Source organism: Xenopus tropicalis, chromosome 4 (genome assembly GCF_000004195.4).
Source record: "Xenopus tropicalis strain Nigerian chromosome 4, UCB_Xtro_10.0, whole genome shotgun sequence".
NCBI lineage: Eukaryota > Metazoa > Chordata > Amphibia > Anura > Pipidae > Xenopus > Xenopus tropicalis.
In genome coordinates, this window is record NC_030680.2 from 89,752,452 (window position 1) to 89,771,292 (window position 18,841).

The 18,841-nt window shown below is 39.4% G+C and overlaps 1 protein-coding gene across 8 annotated transcripts in view; it reads left to right on the top strand.

Moving 5' to 3' along the window:
* st3gal3 (ST3 beta-galactoside alpha-2,3-sialyltransferase 3) overlaps positions 1–18,841 on the top strand; it is a 140,397-nt gene that overhangs the window by 56,468 nt on the left and 65,088 nt on the right. For 5 of the 8 annotated variants that reach the window (XM_012960776.3, XM_012960778.3, XM_012960779.3 and 2 more), the window contains 1 exon segment: positions 9,852–9,944. The exons of the other annotated variants lie outside the window; for them this stretch is intronic. In XM_012960776.3, coding sequence (XP_012816230.1) covers positions 9,852–9,944 — 93 coding nt within the window. 8 annotated transcript variants of the gene reach the window in all.

An 18,841-nucleotide genomic window follows, 5' to 3' on the forward strand; every position in this document is an offset into this window, starting at 1 on the left:
CGATGAAAAACTCGCTAAATTTTCGTTTCCAATCCGAATTTTTGCTATTCGGGATTCAAATTCATTCTTTGGTAAATCTGCCCCTAAGTGTTGGATGTCTGGGAGTTATAGAGCTAAATGCTGCTTTGTGTTGTATGTATGTATGTATGTATAACTTTATATATAAAGCGCCACAAGGGTACGTAGCGCCTTTACTGTAGTCCTACGTGTTGTACAGATAATAGCTATAGCTAGATTTAAACAGGGTCGGACCGGGAGGTGAAGGACCCACCGGGGCTCCCGCCCCAGGGGCCCTACAGGTGCCCCCACCGGCCATGTCCCCTAATTCCCTCCCCCAACCTGCAGGGGCCCCCCTGACCCCCCTCGCAGGGCCCCCCACCCGGTGTCCTCCACCAAGCCCACGTAATTTAACGCGTCAAGGGAGGAGCGGTCAGGCAGGTGAAGTGCCGGCAAGGGTCGGGTTTGGGCAGTCAGGGCCCACCGGGACCGTCTCCCGGCGGCCCAATCCGACCCTGGATATAAATGAGGGAATTCTTAAAGGAGACATATCCTATAAAAATTATGAATGTACCAGTGAATTATACTCCTCTAGATATAGAAGGATGTGCTTAAAAAAGTTGTGTTTCTGACTGATTTATTGAGAAATTCCACCCAAACTCCACTAGTCCCGCCCATCAGTTCCACTTCCTGCTGGCTGAATTCTCTGGATGAGCTGGGGAGCCGGCGGCCCTCAGTACACTGCACTGTAGGATAGGAACCAATCAGCAGCTAGGCTGACCTGATAGGGAACTGAAGCCTGTCTTTGCTTGTGTGAGTGCAGGGCTGTGATTGGCTCTCCCCCTCCTACTGTGCTTCTGGCAGGGACCGTTAGGACACGCCCACTCTTCATTTCACACTGGATGGAGAAGTGAGAGGATCTATAGGGAGCTCCAATAAAGGGGCCATTGTTACAGATAGGATTAATTTTTAGCACAAAGTGAAACCAGCACCTTATAATATTCATAATTGCCTACAAAATAAGCGTTTTTTCCCATTTATCCAATATGTCTCCTTTAAGCTTTTGGCATAAGTGGGCAAAAGTCAGGTGAAGCCCTTAATATCATGTGCCTTGATAAATAGAACTGGTGCACTGTGTTCTGCCACCTGAGTAAGCGGTGGGTACGTACGGTTTCAGAACAATTATTTGTGTCCTTTATTGATTTTAAACAGATATGTGGATTAAATGTATGTGTTGGGAAACTAAATTGCAGCCTGCTTTGTTTGTGCAAATGATCAGGTTTCTGTGTCTGAACAAGGACTTGCTGAGTTCCAGTGTGTGATTGTCAAATTTACAAAAAAAAAGTTCTCTCCTACCCTTTGCCCACCCCCAGAACCATCTAATGAAATTCGACTCAGGATAGAGAAGCTTGTTAAAAATACACAAGGAAGTGTGGATTGATGGGGATTATATTTCTTGTTTGATTTAATTGCTGTGTGATAAATGTTGAATATAGAAACACTCTATCAATCCAGCCCCTTGTGAATGATATGGATTTCATGTGCTGGAACATGTTTGTTTCACTTCTGTTAAGCATTAGACATTTCACTAGAGCAACCTCCTTCCCCCCACTGTATTAATCTGATTTGATTTTTTGTCCCAGAATGAAAGCAACTTTTATCATTAAAGGACCTGCCATACCAAAAAATGTAAAATATTTTCTATACTTATAACAGCATCTGCCCAGCTCCAGACAACAAAATATTGTTGCAGCGTAAGTTGTTTTGTGAACATGTAGGATTCTGAATTATACATGAAACTACTTAATATATATTATATATCCAAGTTGTCATTAGCTACCTGTGCACCTGTTTTAAATTCCATTAACTATGTACTTTTATAATAAACAGGAGTTTAAATGTAAAAGCTTTTACTAGGTTGGACACATAGGCATCCAGATATTTATTAAATCAAACTATACTTGGCGAAAGAATTCTGTCTAGCTTTACATACAGTGTAAACTAACTCTAGAGTATTTATTTTTGTGGAAATAATTTATGTTGAAAGTGTGGTATGTAGTTCTCTATTCTTGTGCAGTGCAGCAAATGTAATATGAAACATATGCAGTCTTCTTTTTAAATATAACTATTCTCGGGGGTATTGTGACTGGCCTGAAAGAAGAGGAGAAACTTGGGGATCAAAATAATATTGAGATTGTTTTTAGATATAAGTATGTTATAATTTAACAACAAATGTGTTGAGAGAAAATTATTATTCATTACTTATATATTGTGCAATGTTACACATTGTTCATCATTTAAATCAGTTAAAGGATAAGGAAAGGCTAAGTCACTTGGGGTGCCAATATGTTAGGCCACCCCCAAGTGATTTTAATCGCCTACCTTTTACCCCGGGCTGGTGCCCCTGTTAGCAGAAAACCGCACCAGCCCAGGGTAGCTGCGAGCGAGTGTCTCCTCTTTCTTCTTTGCGTGCTTGCGCATGCACAGTAGAGTGAAAAGCCGAACTTTAACAAAAAAGTCGCCTTTTCATTCTACAATGCATGCACCGGCCCAGGGATTTTGACCCAGAAGGAAGATGGAAGCGCTCGCTACAGGTACCCCGGGCTGGTGCAGTTTTCTCCTAACAGGGGCACCAGCCCGGGGTACAAGGTAAGCGATTAAAGTCACTTGGGGGTGCCTAACATTTTGGCACCCTCAAGTGACTTAGCCTTTCCTTCTCCTTTAATGCCCCAGTGGGTCTTACAATCTAAGGTCCCTATCATGCACATGCATAGTATGGTTTAATTTCATTAGAAGACAGTTAAAGGAGAAGGAAAGGTAAAAACTAAGTAAGCTTTATCAGAAAGGTCTATGTAAATACAGCCATAAGAACTCACAGAAACGCTGCACTGAGTCCTCTATCAAAAGAAACACAGAATTTCTTATCTCCATTTTTGTCTGACTTCCTCTCTCAGAAAAATCCTTAATTCCTGTGGCCAGAGTATGTGCAGTTCTCTCCCCTCTCCTGCTCCCCCCTCCCATAAGAATGCTAAGAACTCCCTCCCCCCTTCTTTAGAAATGTGTGATCTGAGCTATAACAGCTAGACTGCAAACAGGAAGCTATTTAAAATGGCAACTGCTGTCTTAAGCCAACGGAGAAAGCTTCTGGGGCTCTATACTCAGGTATGGCAATACTTTCTGCAGATAAATATAAATATAGTGTTCTAAGAGGCACTAATTTGGCGAATCTATTGGCACTAAAATGCCAAAATTACTTTTCTTCTCCTTTAACATACTTGTTCTTAGAGTATGGGAAGAAAACCCAGGTACCTGGAGGAAACCCATACAAACTCCTTGCAGTTGCCCTGGTCAGATTCAGCAGGACTGCAGTGCTTTCGCTGACACATAAGAAGAAAACTCTCAGCTTTCGTAAATAATTTGACTGTGTTTTAAATTTCTGTTAAATCTCCTTTGATAGACTTTGTAAGAATTATCCAATATTATGTTTCTCTCCATTAGCTCTTTGGTGGGGCACAAAGACTAGTTTGAAGTGGGGAGGGGCAATTCTAGCAACAATGTATAGTCTTGAGTTATGGAAGCCAAGTTAATAAAGGTACATAACTAAAACCAACAGAAATATGGTTTACAATTTCGTTATACACATATATGTGACAAATTGTTTATACAATTATTTTGTAACATTATTTTGTTGGTTTTCTCCATTTTAGGCACTTAGGGGCAGATTTTTATGTTAATAGAAACTCACATTAACCTCCTGTGAGTTTTTTTATTTAAAAAAAAAAATGATCAATGATGTATTTGTTGTAAGTTGATGGCACGAATGTTTTGAATTTTGTTTTATTTTGAGGATTAACTTCCCCTTGAAAGTGTGTGATTACCTTTTCCTTGAAAATGTGTAAATAGAAAACAATAATGGGATTAACTTCCCCCTCAAGTAAAAATAGAAAACAATAGTTTGTTTAACTTCTCTTTGAAAATATGTCGAGGACAGGTTGTCACTGACTATTCTATTACTCCTACTATTCTAAGCCTCCATAGGATTCAATAGTTCTTGCCAGCTTAAACATGGTGTGCTTTTTGACAGTTTAAAAAGTCAGGGTTTTATAAATCTCAATTTGTGGGTTTTAAAAAAATTCTCAAATTTTTTGAGAAAAAAAAATGAAAGAATCATGTATAAAAAAAACACATACGTAAATCTTGAAAAAAATTAAACATAAAACCAAATTCAAACTTTTCTCAAAAACCTTAGTTAATGGGCCCCCTTATGGTTGCTTTAAGAAGGGAACCTATGGTTTATGGTGTTTGCAGACATTTTGCTTGCTACTTCTTTTCTTCTTTTTACTTAAAAATATACTCATCTGAATCCCCAAAATTTCCTGAACTGATCCCTTGTTAATACCTATGTGTTAAATGTTAATATTCCATTTGGTTTACTTTAGGCATGGGACTATAAATTAAAGGAGAAGGAAAGTCATTTTGGCATTTTACTGCCAATAGATTTGCCACATTAGTGCCACCTAGAACAATATATTTATTCTGCAAAAAGCTTTATCATACCTGAGTAAAGAGCCCTAGAAGCTCCCTCTGATATCAGCTGCCATTTTAGCTTGGTGTTCATAGCTTCCTGGTGTATAGCTCTAGCCTTTATAGCTTAGATCACACATTCCTAATGGTGGGGGGAAGTGAGTTTTATTAATTCTTAAGGGAGGGGGGAGCAGGAAAAAGGAGAAAACTGAGCAGACTCTAGCCCCAGGAATGAAGGATTTTTCTGAGAGAGGAGGTCAGATACCCTAAGACAGGGGTGCCCAAGAGGTATATTGCAGTCTACCAGTAGATCACTTTAAAGTTTTTGGTAGACCACAAGGAGGGATGACATCCCACCACTTCTTTTTTCCCCAACATAACAGAGCTTTTGACTGCAGCCATACTGCTGTGTTGACGCTTGTATACTGTTATGTGGGCATTAAATGTGAATTTGACACTGCATTTATATATACATATTATGTATTAAACATCAACTATTTTTATTAAAGTAGATTTCATGATGGAGGCCAGGTGGCAAGAGTAGATCACAAGGTGACAAATTTGGGGTACTCTTGCCCTAAGAACATGTTTACAAAAAAGGAAACAAGATATCCTGTGTTTCTTTTGAAACTCATGGCTGTATTTACATAGTCCTTTTTGATAAAGCTTACTTAGTTTTTACCTTTCTTTATCCTTTAAGAAAACACTTGTCTGAAACATATAGAGATTCCAGATAATAGATCCTTCATGTGTGTTCAGAAAAACCTAGTGCAGAACGCTTTTAGACACCAATCGTAAATGCATTTTATGTCCAAATGTACATGCATATAATCATCCAATATATTTTCAAACATATTCTGCAATGCTGTTATGGGGATATGGCAATTAATTAGCAAATGGGCAAAAATGTCTTAAGTTAAACATTTTAACTATTAAGCACATACCTCAGATCATTTTTTTTTGTTCTGTAGTTGAACATGGCAAAATCACATAACATTCCTGAGTTATTAACAAGTTGGCCTAAGGCTTTGTGTGTGTATTATAATCTGTAAATTAACTCTTGTTATGCCCCACCCCATGTTTGTGAGTCATACTTGCAGGTGACAGAATAATATGCTTTGTACCACCACGACTCTAAAGCTATTGATAAAGTTGTAACACAGTTTTTTTTATTATGTATTGCTGAAACCCCATGAAGCATAATTTGCACAATATTGGTTTATGTTGCACACTTCTTATGAGTAATACAAGTGTATTTTATTTGTATAAAGCATAAGCATTGTTTGCTCAGGATAGCTTGTGAAAAATCAAAAGGATGATTGTGTACTCTCTTTTTCTTTGTATCGATTGAAGTTAAAATTAAAAAAAGTTTTTTTTTAATCGATGGGAAAATTATGTTGATTACATTTTTAACCTTTTGACTGCCACTTTTTTTTTCACATGGGAAATGTAAAAACAGACCATTCTTTATGCACACACTGTAGTTATATTTTCTTATTTGTTGGTTCTGAAAATAATCAGTTTTTAGCTTCCAGGAGAACTAAATCTTAACTTAAAAAATTGGCTTGAAATTTGTGTATAGGACCCATTATGCAGAATGCTTGGGACCAAGGGTAATCGGGATAAGGGGTCTTTCTGTAATTTGGATCGTCATACCTTAAGTCTACTAAAAAATCAATAAAACATTCATTAAACCCAATAGGATTATTTTGCATCCAGTAAGGATTAATTATATCTTAGTTGGGATCAAATACAAAGCACTGTTTTATTTTTACAGAGAAAAAGGAAATCAGTTTTAAAAATCTGAATTATTTGATTAAAATGGAGTCTGAGAGACAGGCTTTCCGTAATTCGGAGCTTTCCGGATATTGGGTTAGATCTGTGCCTCCAAAGATGCCCCAGCTGCTCAGAGCATACTGAGCATGTGCATGTCACTGACACTTCTAACAAAATCCTGTGACAACTGTAAAGGCCTGGCACATGGTAGCTATAGAGCTGCAGAACCTTTAGGCTGGTGCAGTAAGTTCATTATAGAAAATATGGCATTTCTAGCCATGTATATTTTTAGTTCTCCTTTAAACGTTAAGCAGTGTTTAAGTCTGCAGAGTTGAGTGTCACACTTAGAAAGTTTCCAGAAAGTGTGTCCTTTGAATCCAAGTCCACACTGTCATTTCAATAGCACAGAGGCCCCCCAAAAACCCAATAAATAGTGGCTGCATATAGCATCTTATAGCATCCCTCTGCTGAAAAATGCTGACAGAAAAAATGCAAATGCTACCCTTTGTCTCTCATGAAATCATGTAAGTCTTAACTATTCCCCTCTCCCCACAGTGTGTTTCTCTTCATGGAGACTTTGTATCAAAACTTTCTATTTTTTTTTTACTCAGGTAAGTTTATTGAAAAAATACATAACGGTGCATAGGTACATTGGACATTTGCTTGGAAAACTTTTGTAGCATAGGCATTACACATGTAGTTTAGTTACAGAGCTTCATCATATGATACAGTAAGCTATAGCAGCGTTTTTCAACCACTGTTCCGCGGCACACTAGTGTGCCGCGAGATGTTGCCTGGTGTGCCGTAGGCAGGGCCGCAATTTTTACTTTTTACTTTAATAAAATCCGGGCCCTGTCATTGGTTGCGCCCCGTGTGTACGGGTGACGTCAGTACGCACGGGGCGCAACGTTATAAAAGGGCCTGTGTGCGGTCGCGTGTAGGCAGAAGTGCAGAGGCGGCGCGCGTGAGGGGAAGATGCTGCTGAAGCCGCCGAAGAGCAGAAGTAAAATGCTGCTGGGCACCAATGTGTTAGGGGGGGCCACGGGGCACACTGACTTATGGGGGCACTGCTGCTGGGCACCAATGTACTAGGGGGGCTGGCTCTTGGCACCAATGTACTGGGGGGCACTGCTGCTGGGCACCAATGTACTAGGGGGGCACTGCTCTTGGCACCAATGTACTAGGGGGGCACTGCTGCTGGGCACCAATGTACTAGGGGGGCACTGCTCTTGGCACCAATGTACTAGGGGGGCACTGCTCTTGGCACCAATGTACTAGGGGGGCACTGCTGCTGGGCACCAGTGTACTAGGGGGGCACTGCTGCTGGGCACAGAGTTAAATTTTTTAACATTTTCTAATGGTGGTGTGCCTCGTGATTTTTTTCATGAAACAAGTGTGCCTTTGCCCAAAAAAGGTTGAAAAACACTGAGCTATAGCACACTGACATTTATGACATTGAGTTGAATGCGTTGTTCCATTTACTCCAAATAACTACATATTTATTGTAAGTTCCGTTCTTAGTATAAGCTATTTCCTTTGGCAATTAAAAAAAAACCAAAAACTTTCTATTGTTAATTGCCACATAGCTATGATTCATGTTTGCTTTGTGCTCCCTTTGCCTAGAGCAGTGCTATCTTATTACATGTAATGGGCTGATAATTTCTGATATGTCTTTTTCAGATTAAATTGAAATTATGTCATACACTACAATCTATAAAGTCTTTAAAAGGGAAGGAAAGTCATTTTGGCATTTTACTGCCAATAAATTTGCCACATTAGTGCCACCTAGAACACTATGGGGCACATTTACTAATCCACGAATGTCCGAAAAGCGTTTTTTTGTAATGATCAGTATTTTGCGACTTTTTCGAGCGCTCAATACGAAAAAGTCGCGACAATTAGCGAAAGTCGTAATGGCTATGAAAAATTCGTGACAATTCGCGAAAGTCATAATGCTATGAAAAAGTCGAGACAATTCATGGAATTTGTAATGGCTATGAAAAAGTCGTGACAATTCGAACAAGTCGTAACGGCTACGAAAAAGTCGCATAAAATACGAAAAAGTTGCAAAATGTTCGTTTTCCAATCCGAATTTTTCCCATTCGGATTCGTGGATTAGTAAATCAGCCCCTAAATTCTGCAGAAAATCATACCTGAGTAAAGAGCCCTAGAAGCTTTCTCTGATTGCAGCTGCCATTTTAGCTTGCTCTTCATAGCTTCCTGTTTGTAGTCTCTCTGTTATAGCTCAGATCACTCATTCCTGAGTTTTATGAATTCTTATGGGGGGGGGGAGCAAGAGAGGGGAGAGAGTTTTGTATAGAATTGCACACTACTGAATGGAAAGAGCTGGGCAGACTCTGGCCTCAGGAATGAAGGATGTTTCTGAGAGGGGAAGTCAGATACCCTAAGAACATGTTTACAAAAAAGGAAATAAGAAATCCTGTGCTTCTTTTAATAGAGGACTCAGTGCAGCATTACTGTAAGTGCTTATGGCTGTATTTACATAGACCTTTTTGATAAAGCTTACTGCAATAGCAGCCGAAACATCAGTCTTTGTTATACTTCAAATAAACCACGTTGTTCTTCATAAGTCCTGTGTAATGCGGCCCTGTTCGTTCGAATATCTATTTAAGAAAAGTGGAGGACTGCACCCAGGCATCGGGAGTCTTTATTTTCGTGAGTGTCTATAGACAGGACCAGCACACCATTCAACGCACGGTGAATGAATAAATAGAAGAATTGCTGTGAAATGGTGTGCTGGTCCTGTTTATAGGTATTTACATATTTTGGCTTCAGCATCTGTTAAACTGGTTTAGAGTGTGGACACACAGCTTGACTATATATATATATAAATATATATATATATATATATAATCAGTTTATTGTATGTAAGCTAATTCTGAAGATAATTTCTTAATTTACCTTCAGAAATGAACCCCACCACTAATGTAAGGCTTATGGTTCCATTGGTTGTTTTAGTTGATTTCCACCAAATTCATAAAAAAAAGTGTGTGCAGTGTACACTGTGGAGTGTGTGCATTCCTCGCATTTAGCTCCTGTATTGCCGTTTGTGCATTGCGTGGCTAGTTCAGGATTTAGGACTGTGTAAACTATATTGTATTGTTAGCAAAATCAATGCAAAGCTACTGCTTTAGTCATTAGCTTTTATCAGGTATTTGGGTATTTGTTAAAGGGGTCCCCAAACACAATAAGTGAATTGATGATGATCCTCTAAGTACTTTTGCAGTTTACATTATTCTATTTCAAGTGCTTTCTAAGGTAGTAGTTTGAGACTGCTAATATTAAACTTGCAGCTAAAAACCTCTCTTTAAAATGTAAAGTATTGAAGAACCTATTCACTTACTGTATAGTCACTTAACCCTAGACTGCCTGACACACTAAAGCATGGTCTAAAATTGGTAATATCTCAGAAACTAATAATAATAAAAAAAAAAAAAAAAAAAAAACAACACTAGAAACACGCATACTTTTCAGACTAGGAATTGTCATTTTTTGTATTTTGATAAATCTTGTTAATTTATTTATTTCTACAGACCAGTAGAACTGGCAACAAGGTATGCAAATTTTTCCGAAGGTGTGTGCAAGCCCGGCTATGCTTCTGCGCTCATGAATGCCATATATCCAAAGTAAGTTTCCATATTTTATTAATTTGAAAACAATGTTAATTTTGTTTTATTACATCAATGAAACATTAGTGTGATCATGCAGGGACAACTTCTGCAACATTATATAATATATATAATTTGTAAAGATTAATGATCTATAAGTATATGTTCATCCTAAAATTTTGCGAAAGAAAATAAATTTTTTTAATCTATTTTAAAGATATTTGATTTTATTTTTAATGTTATTTGATATATTTTAGTGCTGTCCAACTTCTATGGTACTGAGGACCGGACTTTTTCTGGCCTACTTGGTGGAGGGCCAATAAAGGAAGCCAGTTTTGACCACTCCCTTTTTTTAAACCATGCCCCTGTTATTACAAGAGCTTTTAAGACCATACCCACATGGTGGTAGCACAGCAAATACCCATGGTTGGTGGTCACTGCAGGGATATTCATGAACAATGCAAGGTCTTGTAGATGTTAACAATGCAGGGCACCACATGTGAGAATAATGCAGGGCCTTACAAGTGTGAGCAATGTTGTGGTATAAAGGTGTGAACAATGGAGGACCTTACAAATATAAGCAACGCAGGGCCTTACACATATAAACAATGTAGAGTCTTACAGGTATGAACAACACAGGGCCTGTTTATTTGCCTCTCACACAGTTTGAAAATGCAAACCTGCAAAAACAGAGCAAGCCTAAGGCTCCATTAAACTGTGGGGAAGAGAGTTAATGAATTCACCAAATAATGCAAGGTTAAGGAAGTTCCCACCAAATATAGCTAGCACTATACTGTACAGTAGTGATTTACCCCCTCCACCCTAGTTGGGGGCCAGAAAAAGATGCAGATTGTATGCACAGCAGAGATCACTTCTAAAACGCATCAGACACAAAATGTAATGGCTGCAAGCCCTTGGGTTTTTCTTCCAGCTGATCATGGATATAATTTCTAGTGTTCAGAGGCAAGCGATAACTAGTGATGAACAAATTTATCTCATTCGGCTTCACCAATAATTTACGGAATGCTACATGCACACAAATGTTTTTTTTCTAAATGCATTTAAGTCTGTGGGTGTTTTTTTCACTCCTGCCACACAACTTTTTTATACAAATCCATGCCTGCCGGAAAAAAAAAATCTCTCATCATTAGAGACAATACATTTCTGATTACGAAAGAGAGAATGTGAGGACTGACCAAAAATTGATGCTCATATACTGTAGGAGTGAAAATAAAAGAGATTTTGTCTGAACTGCTGTGTAACTCTTACTCCATGACCTTCTGTGAAGTGGGGTCTAACCAGAATACAAAGATTTGGAGCTTCTCTTGTCTACTGGCATTTAGTGATCATTTGAAATATCTCATTCCAGCTTCTGAGAGTGATGTGTATCAGGGAACTGCTTTTTACTGGTAGGCTTCAGGGATAGAAGCTTAATTATATCATTTAGCAGACAAGACAAACAAAAGACTTCCTTTCATTTGATTGTAAAACATCAGGCTCAAATCCAAACTGACATAGTGACATTTTGTATAATTTTGTTTTAGCCTGCTAATGGTACTTTTTTTTTTTTTTTTTTTTTTTTTTTTTTTTTTTAAATCAAGGCAATCTTTATATGCTATATTTGGGGATGTCTGAGGTGGTCAGACACGGCCGTTATGTTGCTCCGATTTTGTGCAATAGCATCGAAGCGACTCTTACTTCGCACAAAACTGCTTTTTTTTAATAAGCAGTATTATAATTAGGGATGTCTGAGTAGGTGATTTATCAAAATGGCAATCAGATGTAACCCAATTTTGCTGCACATTTGCACAAAATTGTGGTCACAGAAGTATCTGCATAAATCATAGTAGTGACCATGACTTTGCTAAATTCAGGGAGAAAATGTCCACAATTTTAGGTAGTGTACATTATGGGTTTTTTTTTTTTGTTTTGTTTTTTTTTTACAGTCATGGTTTTTAACCTTCTTGGAAATTGTGATCAGTAACTTTTCCTGTATGCATCTCCAGCTTTTCACATCTCAGTTTCTTTCAGCTAGTCTATGGCTTTTACAATTTTCATGAATATATCCGTCAGCAGTGATGTTCTAAACAGTGCTGTCCAACTTCTGCTGTGCCGAGGGTGGAGGGCCGCTAATGGAAGCCAGTTTTGGCCACACCCACTTCAAACCACACCCATTTCATCACAATGGTGGTAGTGCAGCAAAAACCCAAATGCTTAGTCCTCCCTGCGGGGATATCAATCATTATTCATATATGAAAGAATTATATTATGTCATATTAAGACACACTCTTAAATCCATATGCCTCCTCCTCCCCTGTGGGTAGCACAGCAACCCCCAGCACATAATTACACACCTTAGGGACCATTTAATGGCTTTTTCCAACTACTAACAAACTCCCAGAACAAACCCCTGCCAGGTTCACCTCCCACATGCAGCAAAGGGCAGGCAGAGTATGGCACACACAGGCAGCACTCTGCCTGCCCTATGCTGCCTGTGTGTGCCATACTCTGCCTGCTCTATGCTGCCTGTGTGTGCCATACCCTGCCTGCCCTACCATGCCTTGGGTGCCATACTCTACCTGCCCTACCCTGCCTGTGTGTGCCATACCCTGCCTACCCTACCATGCCTTTGTGTGCCATACTCTACCTGCCCTATGCTGCCTGGGTGTGCCATACTCTACCTGCCCTATGCTGCCTGTGTGTGCCATACTCTGCCTGCCCTATGCTGCCTGTATGTGCCATACTCTGCCTGCCCTACCCTGCCTGTGTGTGCCATACCCTCCCTGCCCTATGCTGCTTATGTGCCATACTCTGCCTACCCTATGCTGCCATAGCATAGGCCAGGCAGTACATACAATGTTTGAGGTGTGAACTATGTGGATGATTACAGGTATGAACAGGTATGAACACTGCAGGGGGTGAACAATGCAGGGATTAAAAGGTTTGAACAACACAGGGGATTACATTTTAAAACAATACAGGGGGATTACAGCCTGAATCTGAGGTGAGAACCATGCAGGGGGCCAGTTAATCTCAGTACTGATACCATTTAAACCTTACACAAAGGTAAACCATCAAAGCAGCCAGACAGGTGGGGGGCCACACATAGGGGGATCGGCCCGCAGGCCGCCAGTTGGACAGCACTGTTCTAAAGGATGTTATGTACAACATAGAACTGCCAAAATAAAATGTCAGTCTTTTCTCCTAGGCAGGTTTACTATAGTGTAAGTTGTCAAGAGACCTTTCAAATCATGTCACATATTCTCTATTGGTGCAAGAGCTTTATTTTTTTATTTATTTATTTTTTTCAGCAGTTTACCTTTAAGTTAACATTTAGGGGGAGATTTATTAAGACACGAACGCTCCGTGCGTATTTTCCTTTTTTTTCGCGCAACTTTTTCATACACTTGCGAGAAAAATTCTAAAGGTTCTGCCGCTGTTTACAATCGTTCGGTACAAAAATTTTGTGACATTCGAATCGCCAATACGATATTATTGTGACTAATACGATTTTTTTGTAAGCGTTTTCGTGATATTTGCAATCTTAAGAAATTATCGTATCCAATCCAAATTTTTCCCATTCGGGATTCGAAATCGTGTTTTAATGAATCGGCCCCCTAGTATGTTATTTATTGTCATACTCTTAGCAAATTTTCTGTCCCAGCTAGTGGGCCTTTTCCATAAAAAAATGGTTTATTTTCTACTACAGCAGCATGCCACTATGTTTTTGCATTCTTCTAAGTATTCCATGCAGTGAATACAGTAAACTACTGTGCATTCCCCTGCCTAGGGGTGCAAGTTTTGTGGACAGGAGCTCTAACCTGATATATGTAAGCTGAAGTACAATTGTGAAGCCCCAGACATGCCTTCTGACTCAATTAGCTGGAAGCCCACCCTTTTTTTTAGCAGTCAAAAGTGACTGAACTCCTGCCCTGCCCCCCTTGATGCTGGCCCTGGTTGTATGTACTGCAGGTAAGGGAGCTGTTTTTTCAGAAAGATATGAAACCAGCAATGCCATTACCCACATTACATTGTTTAAACAGCTTTAACATTATTTCCTTTTCCTCTAATATTATAAAAGTACATTTTGCTTAATGGTATCAAACCCAGTTGAGTGATACTGTCTCTAAAAACTACTCTTCAAAATTTAAATGTACATTAAAATTCACCTATAGGTCGTGTTGATTGGTTTTCACTGATTTTGTATGTAATTGTTACTTGAAGTTGCCAACCTGGCTGTCCCTTCTCAGCCAGTTATAGCTTCTAATGCTAACGGACTCCTGCTGCAAAAATGTGGCTGCCCAGTCATAGAGATCAGATAGGTAATGTAAAAGCATCAGATAAATATTTTTATGGCAAAATTATAAATAGCATGCACCAATGTTATGATAGATGTAGTGTCAAGTACCTCTTTAATGTTTTTTTTCATAAATTTTAGAAATAATTTTAAAAGTATCCACAAAACACCAGACCCCAAGCATTCCAGTTAAAGATGAAATAGGAAGGATGACTTTACATTCACTGATTTATAAGTAGGGATGCACCGAACCCACTTTTTTTGGATTTGGCCAAACCCACCCTGGTGAATTCTGCCGAATCCTAATTAGCTTATGCTAAAGAGGGTTGAAAGAAAAGATTTTCCCTGTAAAATGTTACCCTTCCCGAATGCTAATTAGCATATGTTAATTTATGCTAATTAGGATTTGATTCAGCCGAAACCAAATCCATCAAAGAAAAAAGGCTGGATTCGGCCTGAAACCTGAACTGAATCTGGGATTCGGTGCTTCCCTATTTATAAGATTGCTGTAGGGATAGCATTAATGAGCTATTCTGAGCAAGCTCCACCCCCCATTATACTACCATTTAGTGTTTTACTAGCATTTATGTTATTTCTACCAAAGTGCATTTATCAACATGAAACCTAATTTGTCAATTTATCGATCAGTTATCCAGTTTAGTCAAATCTCTTTGCAAAGTGGCAGCATCCTGCAAGGAACTCATCATTTTGCACAATTTGGTATCATCAGCAATCAACAGATATAGTATTTACAATGCCACCACAAGGTCATTAATAAACAAATTAAAAAGCAAAGGGTGGAGGGCAAACCCCTGTGTTACTTCACTAACAATATTTGTTCCATATGTATCAAAAGCTTTAGCAAAAAATCTATGTACATCACATCCACTGCTACACAGATGCATATTGTATGTATTTAAGTATCATACTTTTATTACCCCCTCAAAAAGCTTTTTCTTCCTCTGGTGTCAAACTAATAGACCTATAGTTTCAGGCTGAGAACAGGATCCCTTTTTGAATAGTGGCACTACATTAGCAATTTACCAGTCTCTACAATCCTGTAAAATTACATAGAGTTTGGCTAATTGCAGAGCTAAGCATTTTTAGTGCTTTACGATGAACACCATCTGGTTCTGGGCATTTGTTTCCTTTCACATGATCTAGTCCCTTATGAGTCATCCATCCATCAATAGTTATAGAAAAAGAATTGGGTCTAACAAACAAAATTATTCATTAACAGAGGTCCTGCAAAACGGCTTTTTGTCAGCAACTTACAATGCTGCTTTTACATCGTTACCCCTGCAATTCACTCAGCTGGCAGCAGGCAAATAAGCACTCCGAAAATGCCTTTCCACCTGCGGGCCTACACATTCCTTTGGCTTTCCATTGACGTGCAAAGTTTCCTCCTGCAGGCAACTTTGCGCAACAGGAAAGCCGAAGTAATCTCTGCCCGTGGTAGCAGAGATCCATTACAGGCGACTAATTTGCTCCGTGGGCTGTCAGCCTAAAACTACTGCCATACGAGCAGATTCGTGGCCTGTGCAGTTGTGCCAGTACCTGGAAGTATTGCTTCAGCCTGGATTCAGGCACACGTATCGCATTTCAGCCCGAAACTGCATACTTGAGCAGTTTGTGGGTAATATATGCAGCAGGTTCCTGCCCCAGGGCTGAAGCAATACCTTCCGGTGCAGACACAACTTGCAGATAATTAAAGTGATACTGACACTAAAAAACTACTTTTCAAAATATGAATCTACATAAAAAGCTACCTATAGGTCGTGTTGACGGTTTTTCGCTGACAGGTTTGGTTTTGTAAGTGTTACTTGAAGTTCCTAAACCTGACTGTTTTGCCAACCTGACTGTCCCTTCCCAATCTGTCAGTTATAGCGTCTAATGCTAACAGACAAATATGGCCGCCCCCTCATAGGGGAACACAGGGGATAAGACAGGTAATATAATTGCCTCAGGCAAATATTTTTATGGCAAAATTATAAAGTTCTTGAAAAGACAATGTTATGATAGATGTGAAAAGAGATTCACTTTCTGGTGTCAGTATCTCTTTAAAGTATTGGAGCGTATTCTCAGCCTGTGGATAAACACAAGCTGAGAATCCACTCTGTGTGGCACTAGCCTAATGAAACCATTGTGGCTGGATGTTGGTGACTGTATTACCCTTAAGGGTTTAAAATTCCCTACCACTACAAGAGTAGTGAAACATGTTCAAGAATAAGTCTAGTTGTTTGAGACTTATTTCCTCTAGGTATCCTTTAATGCATTTTTTTTTAACTATCCACAATGCGAACACCAAAAAGGTGTTGCTTTTTGATATCTCTAAAGAGTCTTTCCATGTTAATGTGCTTGAGAGATGCCCTTATACAGGTATAGAATTTATTATCCAGAATGTTTGGGACCTGGAATTTTCTACATGATCCTCCCGTGACTTGGAGCCTTCTAGATAACGGATCCCATACCTGTTCTGCCAAAATTCGCATGTTTAAAATATAGGTAAAACAGTCTAGTGCTGCCATCCTTGGTTAGATATCTGTAAGTTCATCCATGTACTGGCAGGCATTGCTTACTGAACTGAGTGACCTTTATTTTGAACATCTGAGCAAGAGTTATTAAGGTGGAGACAATAATACATCAGTCGATTAGCTGGAATAGGAGAGCAGGTTGGCTGATGACAAATTAAAATCACAATGGGCGGCATTCTGTATGTGTTGTTTAGGTCGTGCTGGGCCCCCCTGCAAAAAAATCTTCTAAGGGGGCCCGACACAAACAGTCCCTCCTTACGCTCGCCCTGGCAAGCTTGTGCTGCACCTCCGAAGCCGCATCTTCGAACGAGTCAATACAACTCCTGAACATTGTGCAGGACATTGATAACTGTATAGTAATTACTAATAAAAAAACCTCAGTTCAATCCATTTCATTAGGTTGCAGAACAGCAAAACTTGTAAAAGTCCAAGGACGCTGAATACTTATACACAAGGCACTGTTTATGCATGATTAAGATTATTCATATAAGCACAAAACTGCTTCCTTATGGAAAATGAATCCACCTTGCTTCTCTACCACTATCACTCTTGTCACATTCTTTTGGAAGCATAATTATATGTTTTCATAAATCACAAACCTGCTGCCCTCTGTGTACTGTGATTCTTGTGCCTGCCATTTTTGGTCATACATGTGGTAATGAAATCCAGCTAGGATAGGGAGCACTGCTTAGTATATTGGCTCTTTATACATAAAGTCTGATGATAATAACCACATAATCCTGATAAGCAACCATCTAACAGCCTTTTGCAGGCTGATATTTTTCTTGGCTTTGTGCCCTTCTGCTCTTTGCTTTTCCCTTTGTACCAGAACTTGATACAGTTCACAGTTTTTACATTTCTGTTCACCTCACTGTGCCAGTTATTGTAGATTTATTTGATATTAAAGCAGTAGTTATGTTGTTAGGATAAATTGCACCCTAGCAACCACATAGCTCCTGTAGTTCCTGGGAAGTGATGTATGGTAGGTTGTGGCTCTTTTTATTGCCACTAAATACTCAAAACACCTTAAAGAATAAGTAAACCTTTTTTTTTCTATGAGTAAAATTACTCTAAACAGCCTCCAGAATTACCTACATTTGTCCCAGCATTCTCTCTGACCTGGTTCCTCAGTCAAAAGGTATTCTTTATCATTGCTTCCTTGTGCAGAGTGAAGCCCTGCCCCCACTTCCTGTTCAGTTCTCTCTTCAATTCGACAAGGTTGTCGGCGTAGAGAGCCTTCTGCGCATGCCTGGAGGCAGCAGGAGTCGGTCTGTGCATTAGCCGTTTTTTTTTTTTTTGTTGTTTTTTATGAGAGACCTGAACAGGAAGTGGGGGCGGGGCTTCACTCTGCACAAGGAAGCAAAGAAAAAGAATACCTTCTGACTGAGGAACCAGGTCAGAGAGAATGCTGGGACAAATGTAGGTAATTCTGGAGGCTGTTTAGAGTAATTTTACTCATAGGAAAAAAAAAAAGGTTTACTTATTCTTTAAGGGTTATCCCACACTGCAAGATGGTTGTTGGCTTTAGCAGGTTTGCAATGTTTCATCTGGGTACAGTTTGCCACATTTCAAACCTATTTTCACCTGCTATAAGTTGCTCCTACAGAGAGGGTATGTGAAAGAGAGAGCTGCTTTATCCATCCCACTGTGTTCATACAACTGCCATCATCCTGTCAGTGATCCCGCAAGAACATGATACTTTTACAAATGTTTCATTACGAAGAGCAGTGATACAATGTTGGGTGCATTGGCAGTGACCTTGATTTTCCTGTTATTGCCTAGCCCTGTAATTTCCTCGGCAGGTATCCGAGGGGGTCTTAAAATGACACTTTCTCCTGACCTATGATCTTTGACCTAAAACGCATATTTTAGAGATTTCCAATAATCACAGTGGCTGCCTCATGTTACCCTGGCTTAATACTGCTGGTTATACTCATTTCATCTCATGAGAAAATCCCATCTGATGAAACAGTCTGTGCTGCCAAAGCACTATCCATGTAAAATAAAGGAATTAGCATACACTCATAGGTTCAGAAAGGATACAAAGTTCCAAATATTAGCATTCTTGCTCTGTTCAGCTAACA